The sequence below is a fragment of the Diabrotica virgifera genome, chromosome 8 (assembly GCF_917563875.1).
Source record: "Diabrotica virgifera virgifera chromosome 8, PGI_DIABVI_V3a".
NCBI lineage: Eukaryota > Metazoa > Arthropoda > Insecta > Coleoptera > Chrysomelidae > Diabrotica > Diabrotica virgifera.
In genome coordinates, this window is record NC_065450.1 from 72,155,096 (window position 1) to 72,181,095 (window position 26,000).

The 26,000-nt window shown below is 32.3% G+C and overlaps 2 protein-coding genes across 2 annotated transcripts in view; one reads left to right on the forward strand and one right to left on the reverse strand.

Moving 5' to 3' along the window:
- LOC126889755 (uncharacterized) overlaps positions 1–26,000 on the reverse strand; it is a 1,061,577-nt gene that overhangs the window by 990,817 nt on the left and 44,760 nt on the right. The gene's annotated exons all lie outside the window — the stretch shown is intronic.
- LOC126889758 (glucose dehydrogenase [FAD, quinone]-like) lies at positions 1,644–14,288 on the forward strand. The gene is made up of 3 exons (XM_050658331.1): positions 1,644–1,843; positions 6,070–6,285; positions 12,778–14,288. Exons 1-3 carry the CDS (start codon positions 1,672–1,674, stop codon positions 14,238–14,240), a joined length of 1,851 nt encoding a protein of 616 aa, XP_050514288.1. The 5' UTR covers positions 1,644–1,671; the 3' UTR covers positions 14,241–14,288.

The window sequence follows — 26,000 nt, forward strand, 5'->3', positions numbered from 1 at the left end:
AAATACGACTTACTTACTAAATAGAAAACAATATTATATTTCTATTCGTTCTTTCAGAACTTTTGTTTTACACACAATATGCAGCACATAAATGAACTAACAATTTAATATTTTTTGCTTCCAGACGTTGTTCTGTATATAGAAGCGATTGCTTAAACCCAAAGAACAATGTCTTATTGTTTGTTGTACTGTACAAAAGTGGCACCTAATATTATTTTAACGCCGTGATTGATAAAAACGAAATAAAAAGTATGCAATAAAAGTATCTATAATAGAATTATTCTTTTTAATTTTAACAAAGGTATATTTATTCGTAAACGTTTTGTTTTATTTTCAATTTCATATCAAAAACTATAAGTTTTTATATGAATATCTGATACTTTAATGCTGGTAGAAGCTAGTAAAAAATTATTTTCTCTACGAGCGTGCAAAAATGTCTACTTTCGCGCGCGCATTTTAGTTTAGAAAGTTTCACTTTTCCGCACGCGTGATACTTTTCCGCACGCGTGTTACTTTTCCGCACGCGGTTTTTACTTTTCCGCACGCGTGTTAATTTAGATATGTTAATATGGCCTTAAGTAATTATAATACATGCAATAAACTAATATTTAGATATTATTTACTAATTTATTTCAAATATATCTTATTGTGTTCCTGTTTTAATGAAATTAACGCGACAATTCGATGAAATAAAATTATTTTGACATAATATTCGAAAGTCAAATCGGTAGACAATAACAGTGGTTTTGAATCATCGTCATGGAAACCAAGATCGTCGTCATGCTAACTAATTATATTGAAAGTTTGGTTTTGACAAGCTTGTCAAAGAATTAATTTGTGTATCTATTTTCATATTAATTAAATTAATTGATTAAGATTTGGTAATTTTTTAAAGACTCTTTGAAAAAATATTGTTCCTAACTCTTGCAGAAAGTCTCTTTTCCGCAACTCGACTGCTTGCCGAACTTCCACTTCGCGTCGTTCGGCAAACTGCAGTCACGTGCGGAAAAGAATGACTTTCTGCATTTGTTAGGAAAATAACTATTTATAGACACGATAGCGACAAATCTAAATATACCAATATATTAAACGACGTCGAATGGGCACTCATACCCCCCCTCCCACTTGTCGTACCTCGTCGTAATAAGCAAGCCCCCCTCCCTCTTCTCAACGACGTAGTTTATGGATGACCCCTTATATGATTTGCATACTTTTTTGAAAGTATCTTTTGTCCCCACCTAAACTTTGATATAAAATTTGTTTCAACCTGTACGGATTTATATTTTGATTTACATGTAGTGTAATTTTATTTTACTACACTAAATGTAAAAGTGAATGTGTATTGTGTAAACTATTCAGTGACATTTTTAAATACATTTTTAACGCCATTTAGAATTTAGATATTAGATAACACCTTCTAATCTAAACAATTATTTCTTTGTTTCTAAATGTTTTAGTTAATGTCAAATATAATCGTTGGCTAAGTCAATGCCATCTTATTAAAGAATCTATATTCATTAGTCATTACTACCACTTTTATTTATATATTTATGATATTTTACTTTAATTCTAGTCATTAGTAAAATTTTTACGATGGTGAAAAACTGATAAGCAAAAGGGTATATATTTTGTTTTTCACTTAATTCAATTGTTTTTACAGAAAATTTTATCATGTCTACATTAATGATATCAGTAGCCTTTTCGTTATGTCTTGCGTGCGTTAGCTCGGTCGAGTTAGATGAACTCTACACTTTTGTCTCTGATAAGCTAGAAGAGATTGAAAATTATCAGGTACCTACAAATAATGAAAAACTATTTAAGGTCAATGATTCTAACGTATACGGTAAGTTTAATTTTTTCTTCTGAAACTTGTTCATATACTGGCTTGGCTGATGGTAAATATCTGCTTCTATATGGGTGGGTGTCTTCTGCGTTACTTAAGGTGATACAGTAGCGATCAACAGGTAGCAAAAACGCGTTCCAAGATTGCGGCTGTAATTTTGAATATTTTTTCGAGATATTTGGCACACGTATTCGTAATATAATAAAGAATGGCGGTACAGAGCTCAATTTGAAAAATATGTTAATATGTGGAAATTACTCTGTAATTAAATACAATATTAAAAAACGAGCCTGTACCGCCATTAAGAAGGACAAAAAAATACACTTTCTTCAAATAAATTTTTTATCCGATGCCTAGATTTTGTGTCATTTTGGAACTAATAAAAATTTTTATTTCATTAGTAGTTCCAAAATGACACAAAACCTAGGCATCGGATAAAAAAGTTTATATGAAGAAAGTGTATTTTTTGTTCTTCTTAATGGCGGTACAGGCTCGTTTTTTTAATATTGTATTTAATTACAGAGTAATTTCCACATATTAATATATTTTTCAAATTGGGCTCTGTACCGCCATTCTTTATTATATTACGAATACGTGTGCCAAATATCTCGAAAAAATATTCAAAATTACAGCCGCAATCTTGGAACGCGTTTTCGCTACCTGTTGATCGCTACTGATTCCTCTTAATATTGGCCAAGGTTATAGTAAAATAATGATCTTCACGTTTTAAAGATATATACTATTAGTAATGGTGTTTATGTCTTAGAGTTATCCCCCACATAAAGACCCACATTTCAAATGCTTCTAGTAGTACTGGGAAGTAGTACTGGGAATATATAACATCGAACCATTCTTATGCGAAGTTCCAAATTGAGGTCATTACTGCACAGGATTTTCTTAAATTTCACAAAAATTTTTCTTGCTTTGAAAATTCTACTTTTTATTTTTGTACTAGGGTTTAGTAAGAAGCCATTTGACAGGATCAAATTAAAGGACGTTATCCATTTATTGTACGCAAGAGAGGTACCTCTAGGAATAATTAAAACAATCGAAAATATCTTCTAAGACAACACAATAAAAATAAAACTAGATGAAGAACTAATTGACCCAATTGAAGCTGGAAATGGGATAAGACAAGGAGGCCCCCTGATGCCTCTGTTGTTCAAACTGATCATGAATGAAATAATTAAAGAAGTAAGAACAAAAAAAGGATACCAAATGGGAGAAAAACAACTTAAAATAATATGCTGCGCAGACAACGCAATACCTACTTATCTCTTAAAGAAGATGATTAATTTACAACATATGCTGCACCAATTTAATAACCGCTAGAAAATTTAACATGTTAATTTCCACAAAAAGACTAAATGCATGGTTATAACAGCAAATCTAATAAGGTATAAATTAGATCTGGAGGGTCAGATAATAGACCAAGTGAGGGAAGTGGAAGATCAGGTGAATAAAGTAAACAGAGCCGCAGGTTGCCTGAATGAAACAATATGGAGAAATAAAAAATTACACTTTTATAAAAAAAAAACTTTTTATAATAAAACACAGCTAAAGGATGGCAAAGCAGCAGGTCCCGATAATATACAAGCAGAACTACTCAAACTGATGGACAACGAATCAATAGCAATCATCACAAAGATATTCAACAACATATACAACTCTGGACAAATACCAACAGAATGGCTGAAGTCTGAGTTTATTGCACTTCCAAAAAAACCAGGAGCCAAAAAGTGCGAAGAATACCGTACGATAAGCCTGAAGAGTCATCTCCTAAAATTGTTTCTAAAGGTATATTTTCTCTAGCGGATTTAAACTCATATAAACCAAAGAAAATATTAAAAATGGTATATATATATAAGTGGTCACAATTTGATAAATTAAGTGTGGTTGTAAGCACACCATTGGTAAACACTTTAAATACGGCATTTTTATTTTTTTTTTTTTTGTTACGTGCTACCTCTTATAGCAACTCCACAGAGTTGCAGTTTGTATCATTACATCAATTTTGTTTAGCCAGGATATATGTCAGCGTCCTAAGCTTCCTCTGTCCAGTATCTTTTCCTATATAACGATCTACATAAACACATATCTCATTTCTCATAACATGTTTCCAAATAATGTAAATTTCTTATTTTAATTGTATTTAATATCTCATTTTTCTTTATTTCATTCGGTTACAAAACGTGGTTGTCTTTTAATCTTTTGAACCAAGGTTATTTTTAAAAATCTTCTATATGCCCACATATCAAATACTCTGTTCTATTATAATGTTCTATCATTAATGAATATCCTTGTTTTAGCGTTCAAGCCTCTGTTCCATATAAAATACAAAAAAAAAATACGCACCTCAGTATTCATATTTCGAGTTACATACTCAGATCACAACTACAAAAAATCTTGCTCCCATTATTAAAAGTTAAACATTAGTCAGATTTATTTCTTTCGTATATTCTGTAACTTGATCCCCTGTATATTATCGTTTTGGTTTTACGACCACCATCCAAAACCGTTGTGAAGTGCTTTTACCATATGCCCAATGCCCATGCCTGGCATTCTCTAATAACATCTTAGAGAAACACGATGTGCATTTTTTTAAATTTTCAAAATATTACGTGTATTGTATATAAAATATGTTTGTTAACAGTGTAATGTTTAATAATTAAAAGTGCTTATTGAAAATGGCAAACAGCCGAAACGTCTAAGCAAAATCAAGTGTTTTATTTATAACAGACCGCAAACCCAGGAATTAAAAACCAACTATATATATAATATTTATATATAATAATTAACTTAGAAAATATGAACTTTAAGTATATTAACTTTTAATTATTTATTTAAAAAATTTAAAAAAGATACGCAACAGCCGGGTTTCGAACTCGGGACCTCTAGATCTGCAGTCTAATGCTCTACCACTAAGCCACCATCAATTTGTGATTATCAATTTGTTGACGTACTTTCAAATGGGATCTAAATGTCATTGCATTAGTCATATTTTTAAAATAATTTGAAATTAAAAAAATCGATTTATACATAATGAAAAACTGGAACGAACATGTAAACCGAATGAAACCATATAGATTAGTAAACATCTGTAAAAACAACAATTCAGAAAGCAGAAGACCCGTTGGAAGGCCGCCGAAAAGGTGGAAGGTGGAGGACTAATCCAGGAGAAGAAGATGAAGATTTATCCATATAATAGCAGTTAAATATTGCATTGTTAGCAAGTTCTGAGCTATTCTGAAAATTTCAGGTTCCTAGGTAGCCTAGAACTCTGTTTAAAATGGATTACAAAATTGGCGGAGACAGTGACAAAGACGAAGCCAAGTATACAAAAACGTTTTAAAAATATCGGAAAAGAAGTGAAAGGCAGAATTTACAAAACAGTCATCAGACCAATAATGACATAAGCGGCAGAAATACGACCTGAAGACAAAAAGAATGCTAGAAACATCATAGATGAAAACACTTCGAAAAATCGATTGTAGGACACTGTGGGATAGAGCTAGAAGTGCAGATAGACGGAGATGCAAGGTGGACAACATTAATAACTGGGTGAAAAACAGAAGAGTAGAATGGAACACCCACATAAGCCGAATGACATCAAATAGAGTAGTAAGGACGGCGAGAGACGGTTCTCCAATAGGATGACGATCCGTGGGAAGACCACGAAAACAATGGAATGACAACTTACTGGAGGCACATTGAAAGAGAGAAGAGTCATGTCTACACAAAAAGAAGAAAAGTTGTTGTAGACCCAAATCCAAATCCGAAATTAACACCGCATCATCGGAGTATCTAATGCTGTTAATATTTACGTCACATTCACCTTGACTCCATTCTTGGAACCCCTTCATTTCCCCACAGAAACTTGGAACAAAGATTAAATAGAAGGGTTAAAAAATACATCCTTGTCTAACTCCTCTCTGAATTTCTACTTCTGCGGACGTGGAACCTTCGATCCTAACTCTGGCATTTTGGTTCTAGTACAAGTTTTTTAGTAATTTGATGTCCTTTCAATATAAACAGACTTCTTGCAAACGTTCTAATATTAGGGCTTGTCTTACCCTATCAAATGCTTTTCTCCGAAGTCCATAAAGTCTTTCAAAGTGTTTAATTACATTTATTTATGTTATGTTTTAATAATCTTAAGATTCTAGTGCTCTACTATTACCACTACTAAACGTAAAATATATTTTTTCATAAAAAAATGTTTTTAGATGCTGGAACATACGATTTTATAATTGTTGGTGCTGGAGCCGCAGGTTGCGTTCTGGCAAACAGACTGTCGGAAATTTCTTCATGGAAGATTTTGTTATTAGAAGCTGGCGGCAAAACTAACGATTTTAGCGATATTCCTATATTTAGCGATAATTTAAGAAACTCTGAGATGAACTGGGGATATTATACATCTCCACAAACAAAATCCTGTCAAGGTATTTACCAATTTGTTTGAGATAAGTACTATAAGTAGGGTTACCATAATGTATTATGGCTAAATCCGGACAGGGGTAGTCCAAGGGGTTGTAGAAAATGTAAAATGTGAATTTGACTATGTTGCTACCTCTACATTTAGGCGAGCGGCACACCCCTAATTTGAGGCTTAGAAATCGAAAAAGCGACCATGATAGGTGAATGGCAAATTCTGGCCATTCCTTATGTTTTAGAGGTCGCCGAATCCGAATATGAAGTTTATTTTTATCTAAAATTGGTGGAACATGTTCAAAAATCAAATTTTAAGCAATAATGCGAAAAATCAATAATTATGATTTTTCAAATTTAACTCGCTGTAAATATTTCCTTTTGGAAATTTTACTTTATCATCATTAAAGTATTCAGATAACAACGAAATTTGTTCGAAATATTTAAAAGAATTAAAAGAGGATTTGTTAATTTTTAAACATTTTGTCGTCAGATTTCGTTAGTTTGATGTTTACTGGAAAAAATTGAGTGACGAACTTTTTAGTTTATAATTTTAGCGAACACAGCATTAAAACATGTCATGAAGAAGTCTTCTGGACAATTTCAATTCAAAATATGCAATAGGAAAAAAGTTATATGACTTTATAGACGAGTGGCACTTCCCCAAAAAAACGCGTATTTCTCGAGATACTGACCACTGGTCATACTTTATATTTTTGATGGTGCTGAAAATAAAAATGAGATTTATTTTAAATTTTATGTGGGTAAACATTGTCAAAATAGCATTTTTGTCTTAAAAATAAAAAAAAAATGAAATCACGTTTTTTTTGCATTTAATTCGCTACAACTCTGTTCCATTTTAATATTTTTCACTTAAATTTTTACAGTATATATTTCTCACATTTCGCAAGACAATGGGACCTGAAACAGAATGTTTCAATCTTTCAGTCTTATTATAATAAAAGTTATATATTTTTGAAAGTAAAAGGTGAATATTTCGGAATTGCAAAGTTTAATCGCAAAAGTTGAGTGGCGAAATTTTAAATTTAGCTTTTAATAAGTTTATATTAAAATACAGAGTACAAAGAACAAAATGTGTTATAGAAAAAAAATGGTGCAACTTTTAAATTTTGAGAAAAACCTAGTTTCGTTTTTATTTATTTTTAGGGTAAAATTGCGATTTTGACAATGTTGCCCCCACTTAAAGTTCACAATAAACCTCATTTTTGTTTTCAGCACCATCAAAAACATGAAGTATGAAAAAACATAAGCCATTCAGCACACCGTGGTCAGTATCTCGAGAAATAAGCGTTTTTTTTGGAGTAGTGCCACCCGTCTATAAAGTTACATAACTTTTCTGTTGCATATTTTGACTTGAAGTTTTCTAGAAAACTTCTTCATGAATTATGTTTTAATGTTGTTTCGGTTAAAATTATAAACTAAAAAGTATGCCACCCAACTTTTTTAAGTAAACATGAAACTAACGAAACCTGACGACAAAATGTTTAAAAATTAATAACGCCTCTTTTAATTGATTTAATATCTCGGGCAAATCTCATTGTTATCTAAATATTTTAGAGCAAGGATAATACAGTAAAACCTTCTAAAAGAGATGTTTACAGCAACCAAAGATACAGCGAGTTAAAGTTGAAAAATCATCTCAATTTATTTTTCGCATTTTTGCATAAAATTGGATTTTTGAACATGTTCCACCAATTTTAGATAAAAATAAACTTCATATTCAGATTCAGCGATCTCGAAAACATAAACAGTGACCAAAATTAGTCATGCACCTGAAAGTTAATTTTCATGGTCGGTATAACATCATTTTAGGGGTTGCTGCCGCTCGCCTAATTGTACATATATATGCGAAATGCATATATGGCACTTATGTCATCACAAATTATACGCAAGTAAAACATTAATACACGGTCAATTACACAGTAGTCATTACACTAACTCAACTTTGACTTTTTGATCCTGGCAACATACAAATTTGTTAAGAGGGGATATTTTCAAGCAAAATGGTGAAAAAAAAAATAAATCGAAATATTATTCCGTCCTTATATTCACGCATGTTATATATACATGCAACGGTTGCCAATCAAGCGCCCGCTTGATTGGCAATTAAAAAACAAAGGGGTTTTTGATATTGTTTTGCAAATAACTCTTCGGGATTTCATCAACCGATGTTCAAAGAATATCTTCTTACCTTGGCAACATTGAAATTTTCAGTTTTTCACATAGTTTCTGAGGGTTAAAAATGGCCGATTTCGCAATTTTTAAATTTTTAATCGCTTATATGTCAAAAACTATTAACTTTAGAGAAAAGTCACTAAAGACATTTTCTCTTTGAAATGATCCAAAAAAATCTAAATCTTAATAAACATTTGTTCGATACAAAAAAAATAATTTTGGGAGAAAACAAAAAAAAACGTTTAAAAAAATGTTGACCCACTTTTGGACCTGGTAACATGCAAATTTGTTAAAAGGGGTCCTTTTTTAGTAAGATTGCGCAAAAAATCCGAATCGGAATATTTTTCCTAGCGGATGCGCAGTGGCTTTGTGGACTAATTATAATTTATTATAAAAGAAAGTTAAAATATTGCTTTTCCTATTAGTTATTTTGTACGATATTAGAAGGTGCTTATTTATGAGTTTTTAATAGTAAACGACATGTAATAAAAGTTTGTTTTAGTAGTAATTGTGTCAAGTTCTTTTTCGATAAGCTTCACCTTGTTGTTCAAAACAAATAAATGATACAAGTGACTGTTTAATTCAAGGTAGTGGATAAATAGGAAGTGATAACTAATTTTTATGTTTCGTTATTAATTTCAATAATGTCCTTTAATTACATTATTTATCTTGTTTTTTTAATATTAAAATATAATAGTCGGAAAGATAGAAGCGGATTTTGTGCGTGATAAGTAATATGGAAAAACTATACAGGGATATGTTGAATTAGTTGTGTACATGAGTTTCCCCAACGGCCGGAAACCAGAGTGTGGGACGAGGGTAGTTATAAGGGGTCAAAGCCGCGGTTTTTATTATTTTTTTGTGGCGCTCATGATCAAGATAATGCACCAAAATTTAGGAATAAGTAGGTCATAACGTAATTAAGTAAAATCTCGAGGGGCGGAACGCTGCGTGGCCAACAAAGGGGTGAGGGGTGAGTATAAAAAAATATAGGGTTTTTTTGCGACGTTCGTGATTGAGGTAGTGCACCAAAATTTGGGAATAAGTAGACCATGACATAGCTAAGTAAAATCCCTAGAGCCGGAAACCAGAGTGGGGGACGGGGGTAGTTATACCGGGTCAAAGTCGCGGTTTTTATTATTTTTTTTGTGACGCTCATGATCGAGATAGTGCACTAAAATTTGGAAATAAGTAGGTCATGACGTAACTAAGTAGAATCTCCAGGGGTGGCACGCTGCTTGTCCGACAAAGGGGTGGGTTAGGGGTGAATATTAAAATATAACGGGTTTTTTGCGACGTTCGTGATTGATTTAGTGCACCAAAATTTGGGAATAAGGAGACCATGATAGAGGACGAGAGTAGTTATAAGGGGTCAAAGTGGTGGATTTTATTTTTTTTTTGTGACGCTCATGATCGAGATAGTGCACCAAAATTTGGAAATAAGTAGGTAATAACGTAACTAGGTACATTCTCAAGGGATGGAACGCTGTGAGGCCGACAAAGGGTGGTGGCAGGGGTGAATATACAAATTATATGGGATTTTTTCTGACTTTCGTGATCGAGATAGTGAACAAAAATTTGGGAGTGTCTAAGAACCTCCTGACGTGACTAAGCAAAATCTCGAGGGGCGGAAACCAGAGTTGGGGATGAGGGTAGTTTTAAGGGCTCAAAGCCGCAGTTTTTATTATTTTTTGTGGCGCAGCACAACATTTGCCCCCACGCAGCGTTCCGGCCCTAGAGATTTTACTTAGTTATGTCATGGTCTACTTATTCCCAAATTTTGGTGCACTACCTCAATCACGAACGCCGCAAAAAACCTTATACTTTTTATACTCACCCCTCACCCGTTTGTTGGCCACGCAGCGTTCCGCCCCTAGAGATTTTACTGAGTTACGTTATGATCTACTTATTCCCAAATTTTGGTGCACTATCTCGGTCATAAGCGTCACAAAAAAAAATATTAAAAATCGCGACTTTGACCCCTTTTAACTACCCTCGTCCCCCACTCTGGTTTCCGGCCGTTGGGGAAAGTCATGTACACAACTAGTTCAACATATCCCCATATAGTTTTTCCATATTACTTATCACGCACAAAATCCGCTCCCAGCTCTTATACTAACTTGCGTAATAGAGTACGGGTGGTCTACTGTGGACCGCCTAGCTTGCTCTTATGCTGCGTAATTTAGTATTTTCGTAAATATAATCATCATAATCATATATCTCCACGTGGATCAAAGGGCACCTTGCGGTGTTTCAAGTAGCATGAGGAATGATGGTGAGGTTGCTAGTCCCACGCATCATCTGTTGAGTTCCGTCCAATTTTCTTTACTAGTTTTCTCCATTCTCTTCGGTTTTTTGCTATCTTTTTTGCATCGTTCCATGTTAAATTATTTTCTTTGAGTTCTTTCTCTATTGTTCTTTTCCACGTATAAGGTGGTCTACCCATTCACCTTTTGCCTTGAGCATTGTAATGTAGAGCTTGTCTAGCAATATTTGTTGCTGGTTTTCGTAAGGTATGTCCTATCCACTTCCATTTCCGTTTTTTTATTGTATGTTCTATCCTTTCTTCATCTGTTGTTCTCCACAATTCGTCATTAGTAATTTTGTTTGGCCAAAATATTCTCAGTATAATACGTAGGCACCTGTTAATGAAGGATTGTATTTTCTGAAAAAATTGTTTATGGTGTTTCCATGTTTCTGCTCCATATAACAGGACAGACTTTACATTAGTTTCAAATAGTCGTAGCTTTGTTCTTCTTCTGATGTTTGTCGAGGCCCATATCTTGCGCAAAGAGTTGAAAGCGTTTTGTGCGAATCTTATTCTTTGTGTTATGTCCTTTTCTGTGCCTCCTGTTGTGTTTAGCAGACTGCCCAAATAACAGAAATCTTTTACTTCTTCTATTTGTTTCCCTTCCAAATATATATTGTTTCCGTTCGTTTCCCCATTTGATAGTATTTTCGTTTCTTTGGGATTTATTTTTAAGCCGGTTGTTTTTGCTGTTGTTCAATCTGGTGATTTTGTTTTGCATGTGTTGTCTGTTTGATGTTATGAGGCATATGTCGTCAGCGAACTCTAGATCCTCTAGTTTTTTAAATGGTGACCATTGTATACCTGTTTTTTATCTTCAGTTTGTTTCATTATCCAATCTATGACTATTATAAACAACGTCGGTGACAAGACACACCCCTGTCTGACTCCTTTTTTTATGCTTATTTGTTGGGATAGTTCCCCTTCATGTTCAACTCTGGCAAAACATTCGTCGTAGAAAAGCCTTATTACTCTTATATATTTGTCTGGGATTCCATAGAGTTTTAATATCCTCCACATCATATCACGATTTATTGAATCAAACGCTTTTTCGAAGTCTACAAAGTTGATATAAACTTCCTGATTCATTTCCGCTGATTGTTCCGTAAATATAATAATATATTATAAAATATAAATATTTTTTATTTTATATATAAATTTTGTAATGTTTACGAATGCAACACGGATTTAAAAATTGATTGATTCTTGTTCAGATAGTCTTACGCTAGCCGTTGCATTTTGGTAGATATATTTAATCATGCTAGTGTAGCGACGGTATATTCGCCATTCTGTCAATGCTTTTATGTATGTAATAACACAACTTTTGATTATTTTCTGTAGTCATACTAACACGATTTGGAAACACTAATAAACAGTCATCTGAATTTATAAGAATAAATGTAAAACTTATCGCAAATGCATTAGAAAATGATAAAAAATCTGCTTTTGGTAAATCGTCGACCTAATCTGTAAACTACGTAACTCCATTTATCCAAATTTTACAGGAGACACAAAAATTATCTCTCTAAATAATATGACTAATGCGAATACTACGTATCTCCTATTTTAAAAGATATCGATAGGATGGTAAAACGGAAATATTTATAGATACACATTCATATCACTAACATTTTTTGTATATTGTTTAAATAAGTATTGCATATTACTTACCACCAACTTTTTCTTGAAAATATCAGTTTCTAAATAGTGATAGGTCAGTCGTGTGGTGTGACAAACTAGGGAGTTACGTATTTTACGTACTAAAGGCGGCAAGGGAGATACAGTGAGTACGAATATGTCGCTATTTACTCATCTGGTAAAAATATGCACGTGCGTCTTTTTTAAACGATAAGTAGGGCATTTTGAAAGAAATGGCTGTAATAACTCATTTTCAGAGAATTATGATGTTACGCAGTTTACAGATTAGGATGACGAAATTTCAAAATTTTTAAAAACATACAAAAATGCAAGTGTCCAGTATTACAGTATTTTTTATTTTCAGGAATGCGCAATAATCAGTGTGTGTACCCTCGTGGAAAAGTTATAGGGGGCACAACCACTATCAATGGAGCAGTTTATGCTAGAGGTGCTCATACAGATTACAGGGATTGGGAAGCCATGGGCAACAAAAGATGGGCATTTAAATATGTATTTCCCTATTTTAAAAAATCAGAAACTTGTTCTTTTAAATCATGTGATCCATATTATCATGGAAAATCTGGACCCTTATCGGTCAATCAGACAAGTCCTTCTTCAATTGTAGCAAATGCGTTTGCCAATGCTAATCTAGAAAAAGGCTTGAGTTTGGTAGATTATAATGGAAAGTCACAAATAGGAGTGTCCAAAATACAATTCAACGTCAAATACAACAAACACCATAATGCAGAACACGCCTTTTTAGACTACATTAAATCTAGAACAAACCTAAAAATTATGCTGAATGCAGCAGTTAACAAAATAATAATTAAAAGCCATAAAGCAACCGGAGTAACTTTTGTTAAAGATGGAGCAGTATATACAGCAAAGGCCAGAAAAGAAGTTATTCTGTCTGCTGGAGCGATAAATAGTCCTCAACTCTTACTTTTATCTGGTGTAGGTCCAAAACACGAATTAAAAAAATTAGATATTCCAGTATCTGCTCATCTACCTGCTGTTGGAAAAAACCTACAAGACCATCCTCTTTTCTTTAATCTGTATTTTAGAACGAATCTTACGGCGGAGAATCGGACGTTAAAGGAAAATTTGGAGCTTTATCTGGAAGATGAAACTCCTTTTACCAATGGAGCTGGATTGGAACAGCTAGTTTTTATTAATGCTGATAATATAACTAGCGGAGTAGCTGATATAGAATATCTTACATTTGCTCCACCTTTTAGTGTACCACCAAATCCTGTTAAAGCCTTAAATTTAAATGATAACTACGCAAATACTTACAAAAATTATAATACACAAACTGATATTTCGGTTATTATGTCACTAATGAAACCAAAATCAAGAGAACAGGTAACCTTGAAAAGCAACAATATTGTCGACTTTCCCATTATCGACTTAAACTTTTTTTCTGATGCTAACGGAACAGATATTGAAACAATGTATAAAGGTATTCAATATATTTTGAGTCTTACAAAAACAGACGCCTTCAAAAGAATTAATGCTACTCTTGTAAGCGAGCAACCAAGCTGTGATCAATTTAAGGGTCAGGAAAGGGAATATTGGTACTGCGCTTTAAAATATATGACTGCAACTGAGTACCATCCTTCATGTACTACAAGAATGGGAACTTCTAGAAAAGATTCTGTTGTAGATAAAGACTGCATTGTTCATGGTTTTTCGAATCTAAGGGTTGTTGATGCAGGTGTTATGCCAGAGATAACAAGAGGTCATCTTATGGCCGCTGTTTATATGATTGCAGAGAAAATATCAGACGAAATTAAACGTAAGCATGGCAAATTACATTGGTTTTAAAGTATACTTTAATTGTATTTGTAAATTAAATCGAAATTTATAAAAAAATATTTTTGTTTGTACAAAATTAATTTTTATAATCTACCTCCTAGTCCTGTCGCCAGGAGGGGTACAAAGGCATCCTTTATTCAGATAGACTTACCTAACTTTTTTTTATGTATTTTGACCCGTAGAACACGAATTTTTTGGTAACAGTTGATCCGGATGTCGATAAGATTGTTATAAACAAAGAACTTGAGAAATTAGAAAACAGCGATTTTTCGCAAAACGAAACATTTTTTTTTTTGTATTTTTTGGGTCATTCTTAGCAAACAATGTTCTTACAAGATTTTTCGTAGGATGCACAGTTTTCAAAATAAACGCGGTTGCACTTTCAAAACGTCGAAAAATTTAAATTTTTAAACCCGAATAACTTTTGACTAAAAAATAAAATAACAATTCTAATTACCGCATTTGAAATTTCAAGTCAAATTATACCGGTTTTGATTATTTGCATTGCTAAAAATTTATTTTTCTACAGTTTCCAAATATGTCTCTTGATATTTGAATTAAATCTAATATTGATGGAGCAATAAAATCAAATAACTGAATAATTTAAAAACATCACCCTCACTGTATGCCTTCTGATCGTAATTCAATAAATTCCATAACGTATTCAGTTATTTCGTCTGGACATTTTTTACCTGCCATAAAGCTGATTTGATTCTTTAGTGTTTCTTTTATGCTGTCATAAAATATAATATCTCCTATATCATAAAGTATGTCCATGTAGGTCAGATACTACTTGAAAATTTATTGTATGTATGTTGGCTTTTCATGAGATTGACTATATTATTATCAACACCTCAAACATTTTTACATATGTCAAATGTTGTAATGGTGAGGTTACAGTGTGGGCCAAAGAAAACAGTCCACCTCGATATTTGGCAGTATTTATTAGATTTTAAGGAAATGACGAAACAGGTCGATTTTTGATCTAAGGAGGACACATTTTTACGGTAAATACATCTGTCATTTCTCAACCCCCTCCCTTCCACTTCCCCCACTCCTTATTTTTAAATAGGGAATTGGGTTCCTGTGCTAGCTCATTTGAACATAACATAAACATTATCATAATTATTTCTACAGGGTGTCCAAGAAAAAAATATTTTAATTAAATTAATTAACACAAAAAGAAGAATGTACGTAATTTATTTAATTTAAAATACATTCTATTGCTGTCACAAAACAGAAAAAAAATGTTTTTTGATAAATAAACATCACTTTTCGCTTAATTTCAATGTTCAAGCTGCCATCCATCTGCCTCTTGAATATTGAATTTAAGCAAGAAACAATGTTTATTTATCAAATATTCATTTTTTTTCTGTTTTCTGTCAGCAGTAGAATATATTTTGAGTTAACCCTTAAACGCCCAAGGGTGGGTAAAAAATGTCCACCTAACGCGTATTTATATTTATTTATTACATGTTCAAAAATTTTTCAAAAATTACTTATTGTTAAAAAGACAGAGTCCTTTATCGAATGTTAATTTGGTGCTACCGATATTTTTGAAAATAAAAGTAATATCTTGAGTTAAATCTGGGTGGACACAAAAAGTACACCCTTGGTAAAACTTGTTACTAAAAGTTTCTATATAATTTCTCGTTGGTAGGAACATATTCCATATAATTATCGACGTATAATTACATAATCGACATAATTTTCCGCCAACGAGGAGGCTGAAAGGAATAATGTGGAGAAAATTGACAAATCGGAATTACTGGCTTTTACTGGCATGTTAATTTTGATGTACATCGTAATTTTGTTGTAAGGTTTGTAAATTGTTTGTATTAATATTTAAGAAGCTGTGTTTATTAAGCATAATATTTCAAGTTTAATCCATTTGCAACAACTCTCAATAAATATATTAGCCATTTTCGAAGTGGACATTTTTTACCCACCCTTGGGCATACATGGTACCTAAAAAAGTTGGGCGTTTAAGAGTTAAATAAATTACATACATTCTTCTTTTTGTGTCAATTAATTTAATTAAAATTAATTTTTCTTGGGCACTCTGTATAAATAGGTAAGTCAGTGTTAATACTACTGAATAGGGAATTGAATAACATTTCAAATGAGCTAGCATACGACCCCTATTCCCTATTTAAAAATAAGGGGGGAGTGGAAGGGGGGGGGGTTTAACAAATGAGAGATGTGTGGACCGTAAAAATCTGTCCCCCTTAGATAAAAAATCGACCTGTTTCTTCATTTCCTTAAAATCTAAAAAATACTGCCAAATATCGAGGTGGACTGTTTTCTTTGGCCCACACTGTATAACTCAGTTAAAAATTTTATATAAAAATATGGAAATTTTGTTCTTATCACATGTTTTTTATGTATGGAATAGTGGGATGCTTTCTTGCTATTTTCTTACTATTTTCCCTTTCTTGCAAATGATCAAAATTAAATATAGTAATTGTAAATGCAATTTATTATTTTATGTTGTGAATAAGCCACAGGTTTACATTAAAATAAGTTTACTTTGACCTTTCGATTTCCACTTTCCAAAATCCAAAACACGAGTCAAATTATTATGACTTGAACTTCTAAATGCGGTAAGCCGAATTGCTATTTTATCTTTGAGTCAAAAGTTATTCAGCTTCAAAAATTGCAATTTTTCGATTTTTTGAAAGTTCAACCGCGTTTATCACGAAAACTGTGCATCCTACGAAAAAACTTGTAAGGACATTTTTTGTTTATAAGGACCCAATAAATAAAAAAAATGTTTCATTTTGAGAAAATTCGCTGATTTTAGGACCTACTTTACGCAACCCAATTGGTCCCCAAAGCGCTCAAGTGACTGCACATTTAGCATACTTTGCTCCCCTACTATTGCCTGTATTCGATTATGGAAGTAAGTAGATGTTTCCGATGGTTTGTATAATATTGATTGGTATGTTTCTTCTATACAGTAAGTGTAAGACCAGATGAAGGAATAAAATCGTGAAATGACCCGGTTTGCAAAATAAAAAAATCCTTTTTCACCAGGACAATGCAGCGTGTCATATGAGCAGTTTTATAGTGGTTAAAATCCATGAATTAATCTTCGAATTGGTGAAGCATCCACCGTATTCACCAGATGTGGCTCCTAGCGATTGCTTTGTGTTATTCTAAGCTACAAAAAATTATGAGTGGAAAAGAGTTTCCACGTATGAATTTTAGTCGTGTTTTGGACTTTGGAAAGTAGAAATCGAAACGTCAAAATAAATTAATTACATAATAATTAATCGATTTTAATTTTGCAAATTCCAAATGAAAGGTACAGTACACTTCTCTAAGCAAAAAAAAAATTCAACTTGCTACCTGCTTTATTTTCAGTCCTGCAACATTTAAAAAAAAATAAATTTTTTTGCGAAAGCTGGATTGCAAAATTTATTTTGCAAAATCTATTAAACCGATCTCAATGAAATTTATAGTGTTGCTTAACTATATCCTATAGTTTTTCTGAGTAAAATATGAAGGTCCTAAGTGTAGCATAAATGGTTGAAAAACGTAAAATGCCAATACTTGTTTTTGTAAGGTTCTTTTCGCAATTATTGCTATTTTTCAACAAGGGTGACTATTTTTTAAATTTTTAACCACTTCTATATTGTAGGAAATTTAATTATGCAACTTTTATGTCAGTACAACTTTTCTCAGAAATGAATAGTTTTAAAGTTATAATCAAAAAACCAAATAAAAAAATCGAATTTTTCCTTGATATTTTGACATTTTGATTATTTAAACAATGTTCCGGACCATTTTGAGTGAGAGGATAACTCAAATATTATTATTTGAGTTATTTTTAAGCAATTTCTGCAAAAAAATTTGAGTCACCTCTCAACGTCCATCTCAAAACAGATGCGCCCTGGACTATTATTAAAAGTGTACGTTGCGCGGCCGCCGGTCGTCGCTCCGAGTGAAAATTTTAGCTACAGTACTGTATTATTCTACTTTCGCGCGTGTAAATTACAAAAAAATATATTTATAATCTTTAATTAAAATATAACCATTAAACTTATAATCGATATTTTCTTGTAAATAATTAGCTTGTACTTTAAACTCACTTCTACGCTTTGAAAGAATTCAAAAAAAAAAATTATAGACACCGTAGTAATCGTATGTTTATTTTGCTGTTTCATAACTTTTTTGCAAATGGTTGCAAAAAAGTTTTAAAGCATTTATTTTCAAGACCCATGAAATACGTATTTTAAGTATTTTTTAAAATTAGAATATAATAAACAATTTCTGAGAAATGTTAATTTGTTTATAACAATTTTTTTAATAATTTAAAGATTATGCAAAAAAATGAAACATTTATATTTTGTCGACAAAATGTTAAATAGGCATCTCATCTTTATAAGATTTCAAAGTTTGATCAGTATAGCATAATTATTTTGGTTATTATTGCGACCGTAAATTATTAATTAACAATTGAATTGTTGCTAAAATATTCGTTCAATTTTTACCAGCTTCTGGAACTATAATCTAAACCAAGAAGGCTTTTAAGTCACCAAATTATTTAATTATTGGTAGATAACTACTTATCTAAAACTTTATTTGAAAATTAAAAATTTTGTTGGAAAAACCCGCATTTTCCAAAGAAAATTTTCGTCGGAGCAGATCGGGAAAAACACGTCTCTATGCAGAATTTAATCACGGTGAATTTTTTATTTGGGTGTTTTTGTTGTAAAGTTAACATCTTCGGAGTTATAGAGCAATAATTGAAAAAAAACACGATTTTCGTGCTCCATTTTGTTTATAAAAAAGTAGCACACTATCTGAGGACTTTGCATACCTATATTATTAATATAAAGGATCTTATAATTCGATTCCAGCAATAAAATTGCTGGTAAATAACTTTTCCCAAAAATGGTCTATTCTCCGATAATCAGCCCAGACTACTTATGATATAGGAGATATTATATTTTATGACAGCATAAAAGAAACACAAAAAATCAAATCAGGTTTATGGCAGGTAAAATGTCCAGACGAAATAACTGAATACGTTATTAGTCCAGAAAGCCACTGCGCATCCGCTAGGGAAAATATTCTAATTCGGATTTTTTGCACAATCTTACTCAAAAAGGACTACTTTTAACAAATTTGCATGTTGCCAGAACCAAAAGGTGGTCAAACATTGTTTAAACGTTTTTTTTTGTTTTTTTCCTAAAATTATTTTTTTTCATGGAAAAAAGTTTTTTTAGATTTTTTGGATCATTCCAAACAGAAAAGGTCTTTAGTGACTTTTCTCTAAAAATGATAGTTTTTGACATATAAGCGATTAAAAATTGAAAAATTGCGAAATCGGCCATTCTTAACCCTCAAAAACTATATGAAAAACTGAAAATTTGAATGTTGCCAAGGTAGGTCGATATTCTTTAAACATCGATTGAAGAAATCACGAAAAGTTTTTTGCAATAGAATATTCAAAACTCCTTTGTTTTTTAATTGCCAATCAAGCGTGCGCGACACTATTTTCCACCGACAGTATGGTGCAAATGAAAGGAATAAATTCGTTATTTCGTAAACCGGCGACTTTAAGGAAAAATCTCGAAACAGGTCGACTTTTATTTTTAAGTTATGATATTGTGGCATATATGGTATACTAGTGACGTCATCCATCTGGACGTGATGACGTAATCGATGATTTTTTTAAATGAGAATAGGGGTCGTGTGCTAGCTCATTTGAAAGGTTCTTTAATTGTCTATTCAGTAATATAAACATTTACATAATTATTTTTTATACGGGGTGTCCAAAAATTTTTTATTAATTTAAATTATTTGACAAAAAAATAAGTCGAAGGACACCCTGTATAAATAATTATGTAAATGTTTACATTACTGAATAGAAAATTGAAGAACCTTTCAAATGAGCTACCACACGACCCCTATTCTCATTTAAAAAAATCATCGATTACGTCATCACGCCCAGATGGATGACGTCACTAGTATACGATATACGCCACAATATCATAACTTAAAAATAAAAATCGACCTTTTTCGGGATTTTTCCTTGAAGTCGTAGGTTTACGAAATAACGAATTTATTCCTTTCATTTGCACCATACTGTCGGTGGAAAATAGTGTTGCGCACGCTTGATTACCAATTAAAAAACAAACTAGTTTTGAATATTGTATTGAAAAACACTCTTCGGGATTTCATCAATCGATGTTTAAAGAATATCTACCTACCTTGGCAACACTCAAATTTTCAGTTTTTCACATACTTCTTGAGGGTTAAAAATGGCCGATTTCGCAATTTTTCAATTTTTAATCGCCTATATGTCAAAAACTATCATTTTTAGAGAAAAGTCACTAAAGGCCTTTTCTGTTTGGAATGATCCAAAAAATCTAAGAAAACTTTTTTCCATGCAAAAAAAAATAATTTTAGGAAAAAACAAAAAAAAAACGTTTAAAAAATTTTTGACCACCTTTTGGTCCTGGCAACATGCAAATTTGTTAAAAGGAGTCCTTTTTGAGTAAAATTGTGCAAAAAATCCGAATTAGAATATTTTCCCTAGCGGATGCGCAGTGGCTTTCTGGACTATATGGAATTTATTGAATTACGATTAGAAGGCATAGAGTGAGGGTGATGTTTTTGAATTATTCAGTTATTTGATTTTATTGCTGTATCAATATTAGATTTAATTCAAATATCAAGAGACATATTTGGAAACTGTCGTAACAGACCAAAGAGATCCAGACATAGAAATAAAACGTAGAATAATTTAAAACGTAGAAACAGATGATTAGTTCTAAAAACTAAACAGTAAGTGATTACAAATAAATACACAAATCTAACCGTTTAGTTTTACAAACAATGAAGCTGAAAGGGAATATATTTGTTGAAAGTCAACAACAACAAGAAGAGCAGAATAAATTTTTTGAACTTTTAAAGTCCCACTTCAAATCTGTTTTGGCTTCCGTAACTCGTACCTATGATATAGCCAGGCTGTAAAGGCTATATCGCCGGTCCGGAATAAGAATAACGTAACTGCAAATTGCGTCAATTCCTGTTTATTGAATAACTAACTTCTAAAATATTGTGTAGGTACAGATGATACAAAAGCAACAGAACTGTAACTATCTGCTGACTCACTACAGGATAGTTGCGTCGTTATTGAAATGCGCACCATTTTAGACCTTGTTTCAGATGAAGAATGACGTAACTGTAAATAGGGTTGAACATGGGGGGAATAAATTAAGATAATGAAATTCGAACCAATAGCGATAAAAATAAAAGCCATTTAATCCCTATTTTAAATATTTAAAAATCGTTTTTTTGCTCTTCTGAGAAATTTGGCTTTTTGCAGTTACGTCATTTTTATTCCGGAACGGCGATATTATGAGAAGTCTCATTCCTAAAATAAATAATTTATCTTAATCAGAAAGGGACATAACCAATCTCGAGTTTTTGACATGGACAACTATTTATACTCGGCCTTCTCACGAGATCGTTAAATCGTTATATCAAAATATTCACAAAAAAATTGTGAAAGTTGAGTAATGTTTTTTACAAAGGATACGGAATATTAATAAACTAAATCCCAGATGTGCTTATTGAGTTTATTTATCCCCTAAAGGGGATGGGTACGTAGTTTCGGCTTTAATGCTATCTAAATGGGATTCATTTTTTCAAATTCTGAGAAAACTAATAAGTATTTTTGAAAAATTTAAACGCGGAATGAAAGGTTACGTTCTTACCAAGGGCCTAAATTCCCTGAATACTTCTGTAATGTCTATTTTAATAAGTTAAAGGGGTGAAAATCTAAGAGAAAATGTAGTGTGATTTTTAATTTCAAATAACTCGTTCAAAATAAACTTTTCTTTATTCTAAGGGACCTTCGGCTATCGATAATAATTTAGTCTTTCATGCTGCGTTTAAATTTTTTAATAGCTATTTGTATAACAAGGGAGGAAAGTGCTACTTTTTCTCCCGAGATTGAAGTTTACTGCCCGACGCGTAGCGGAGGGCAGTAATCATTCAAGGGAGGAAAAGGCACTTTACTCCCATGTTATACATATGATTTTTCCGCCTTCCTCAAATAACAAGTCATTTTTTCATTTTTAAATAATTTATTTATGTAACTAACTGACAAAATTTATTAGAGAACTAAAGCTAACAAGTAGGTACATTATAACTGTCAATTGTCAAGTATAAGTCAAATTATTAATGTAAGCATTGTTAAATCAAAATTTACCATTCTACAAAATACAAGATGTTCTATAAATATACGTAAAAGTGTATAGATACTTACGTAATAGATAATAGAATATTGTACAGGGTGTCAATAAGCTATTTCATCAATGACATTCCATGACGTCACTTTTACTTTTCCTCCCTAGGGAGGAAAAGTAGTTTTAAACTCTAGGGAGGAAAAGGACGACTTTGCTCCCTACAATCAGGTCAGGAAAAGGATACTTTCAGTAGAGGTAGGTGGAAAAAATATTTATTAGTTTTTTCAGGATTTTAAAAAAATGGACAGCATGTCCGTAGTGATCGAACATTCGCTATCTTTGTCATACAATGCAGAGTCAAATAGAACATGATGACAAGACAGTGACAATTTTAAATATTTGACATGACATCGGGAATAGTTTGAGTTGTTGATTAAATAATATTGAGATTGTATTTGGTAAATAATTGATTTCAGACGTGAACTTAATAAAAAATTAATTGTTTGTTATTTATGGACGATCCAAGCAGAGAATTGACCAGGATATACGAGTATTCTGTGATCCAAGTATTTTGTTGTTAAAGATGTTCAAAATTGTAAGCGTTCCATAGTAACAATATATTATTAAAAAATCACTTTAACACTTTACCTCTTTTCTCGATTGAGTATTAGCCTTAGTTGTACAGTATATAAATTATTACAATCACTGAATACATAATTAGTGAAAAAACTATCATATTTATTAACTGAACTAATATTTTGCAATTATACAAGTAACAGTTATCCAAGAACATTCAAAATCCATCTCATTAAAGTTAATGATGACATTGTTAAGTCGTAATGTTTACACATCCATACCAGTGAGAATTTTACTACACGTAATTTGCCGTGTAAAGACAGAAAAAGTAGGAATAACCGTAAAATATTTGCGAATTATGTACCGATGGCCTCAAATGACTGTTCTTAGCCTATTGTTAATTTTTAAACATAGGCCTCCCCGAACTATTTGTTCCGGCTGTGTTTTGATGTCATATAGGTACCCATCTCCTTTATCTACCTGAGTTATGTATACTTTGTTTTCAAGGGAACCCTGCAGAAAAAAAATCCAAGGGTGTCTAGCAATCTAACTGGCCACTCAATAGTATCTCTTCGTCCAATTCATTTATTTTGAGGAACATTTCATTTAAATAAGTTCTTATCATTAATGCACAATAGGCTACATATTCATCATCCAATGAACTTTCTTCATTTACCAATATCTACAGTTTTCTTGAAAGGGATGTCTAAAAATGCTTTAACTCAGAAATAAGGAAAAAGAGGGAAGAAAATACATAGTCTTAAGATAGCTGATTGAATACTGAATAGTAACAGGTAAAACGAACTAAGATCGTTTGACAAATAAACTATTTCCTGATTTCAATAAAATTCGAAAAGCAACACGAACAAAAACTAAATTATATATTTGTATTCGATTTGACACGTTTCCTCATTCTGATTATTTTCACTGAAATGACTATATTTGGATCAAGCAAAAATACATATAATAGGGTCAAACCTAAGGGGTTATATGCTCCCTCACTAGAGAGAAGAGTTATTTGATTATATATTTTAATGGGGATGTTGCGAACGACTATCTCATCAATCCTATCTGTCTGTGTTGTATATGGTTTGTTTTCAAGAGAAATACAGAAAAAATCCATAGGTGTAAGGCCTGGCGATCTAACTCGCCACTCAGTAATATCTCTTCGTCCAATTTATATATTGAGGAAGATTTTGTTTCGAAAGAAGTAAGTTCTTATTATTAAAGCATAATAGCGTGTTCATATCCAATGGAGAAATAGCATACAAAGGCCTAAACTCTGAAATAAGAAAGCAGGGAGAAAAGTAGACTTAAGACAGCTGACCGAATACTAGTAATCAATGACTGTTATACGAAAGAAGAAATAAAAATCTTTTGACAAAAATAAACTATTTCCTGATTTAAAGTAATATTTGAAAAGAGACGAACAAAAACTAAATTATATTCGTATTCGATTTGGCACGTTTCCTCATCCTGATTATTTTCACTGAAAGGACTATATTTGGAACAAGCAAAAATACATATAATAGGGTCAAACGTAAGGGGTTATATGCTCCCCGACAAGAGAGAAGAGTTATTTGATTATATATTTTAATGGGGATGTTGCGAACGACTGGATAGCTGTTGAAAACCAATTGGTCATGGTAATCGATGTAATGAATTTATGCGTTCTATTTTGATTACAAAACGCCCCTAATTTTGCAGAATCGGATAAATTACAATTTACTAATATGCAGCAGTCAGCGGTTTTTGTAAATAATGGATTTATACATATTATATAGGTTACCATTGTTAACTTTCAATATCAATAATTAATAGACGTAATAAAAATGAAACTTCGGCTACTATAAAATTTTAGATATAGTCCGTCTAGAAAGTATCCGGAATTTTATATTTTTTCTAATTTTAATAGATTTCCTTTTTATAACATTTTAAGACAAAAGTAATGCATCAAGTAGGTTTTGCCGATGGTAGGTTATGGACAAAATCACATGACAACACCATCTGTCAAATATTGTTGTTTGTAAACAGACTTATAATTTGTAAAATAATGTCGCAAGTAGAAAAAAGAAATGTGGTGGAATATTTGTATAGAAAGGGTGTCCGAAACGTTAAAAAATTAGTACAATTGACTGAACTCGGAAAAAGTGCAGTGAATGAGACAATAAAGAGGATAAAAATGGCATAGATAAGAGACATAGGCTAGTTTCGGGTAGACCGCGTAAAATTCGCGGAAACAATTTAAATGCTTTAGTGGCTTCAGGATGACAAAATCCGCGCCTAGGGTTTCGAAAATTAGCGAGCAGATTTGGAAATCAACGAAGAACAAAGGTGTGCCCAGAAACTGTCCGCATGTTACTGAAAAAGCAAGGCTACGTATAAAGGAACCTAAAAAATCCCTACAAAGACACCTCTGCAAAGGCAACGAATAATATATTTCTGTCAACGTTTTCGAGAAGATAATTTTAATAATGTCTTTATATCTGATGAAAGTTGTTTCCAGCTTGGTGCAAATCATCTAAAAGTCCTATCAAGTGAAAATGTTACCGTTCAAATTTCCAAATGTCTCACTAAAATAATGGTTTGGGGAGCAATATCTCAGCGTGGTGCTAAACTTCTCTGTATAGCTAATGGTACCGTTGATAGTGCGAAATATTGTGACATCCTAAATGGTTTACTTCTTGAAACGGCTCATGTTTTATATCCAGAGGGGTGGCGTTTTCAGCAAAATAATGCAAGATGTCATTACCTCTGCTTATACTCAAGCTTGGATGAAAGAACACGAATTGGCAACAATTCCGTGGCCAGCAGCATCTCCAGATCTTAGCCCCATTGAAAACATATGGGGACTGATGAAGATTGAAGTGGAACGAGCAGCGCCACGAGACAAAGAAGGTTTGATTCGGTCAGTTTTACAGGCCTGGAACACCATTACCGAAAAGTATGGCCTTGACCTAGTTTCGGGTGTACCTGGACGATTAGT

What these genes read in the sequence shown, in the direction of transcription:
- LOC126889758 (XM_050658331.1), top strand. Translation starts at nt 1,672, where the DNA reads ATGTCTACATTAATGATATCAGTAGCCTTTTCGTTATGTCTTGCGTGC. An exon ending in CAATGATTCTAACGTATACG is followed by an intron (nt 1,844 to 6,069) that starts GTAAGTTTAATT and finishes AAATGTTTTTAG; the next exon opens with ATGCTGGAACATACGATTTT. An exon ending in ACAAACAAAATCCTGTCAAG is followed by an intron (nt 6,286 to 12,777) that starts GTATTTACCAAT and finishes TTTTATTTTCAG; the next exon opens with GAATGCGCAATAATCAGTGT.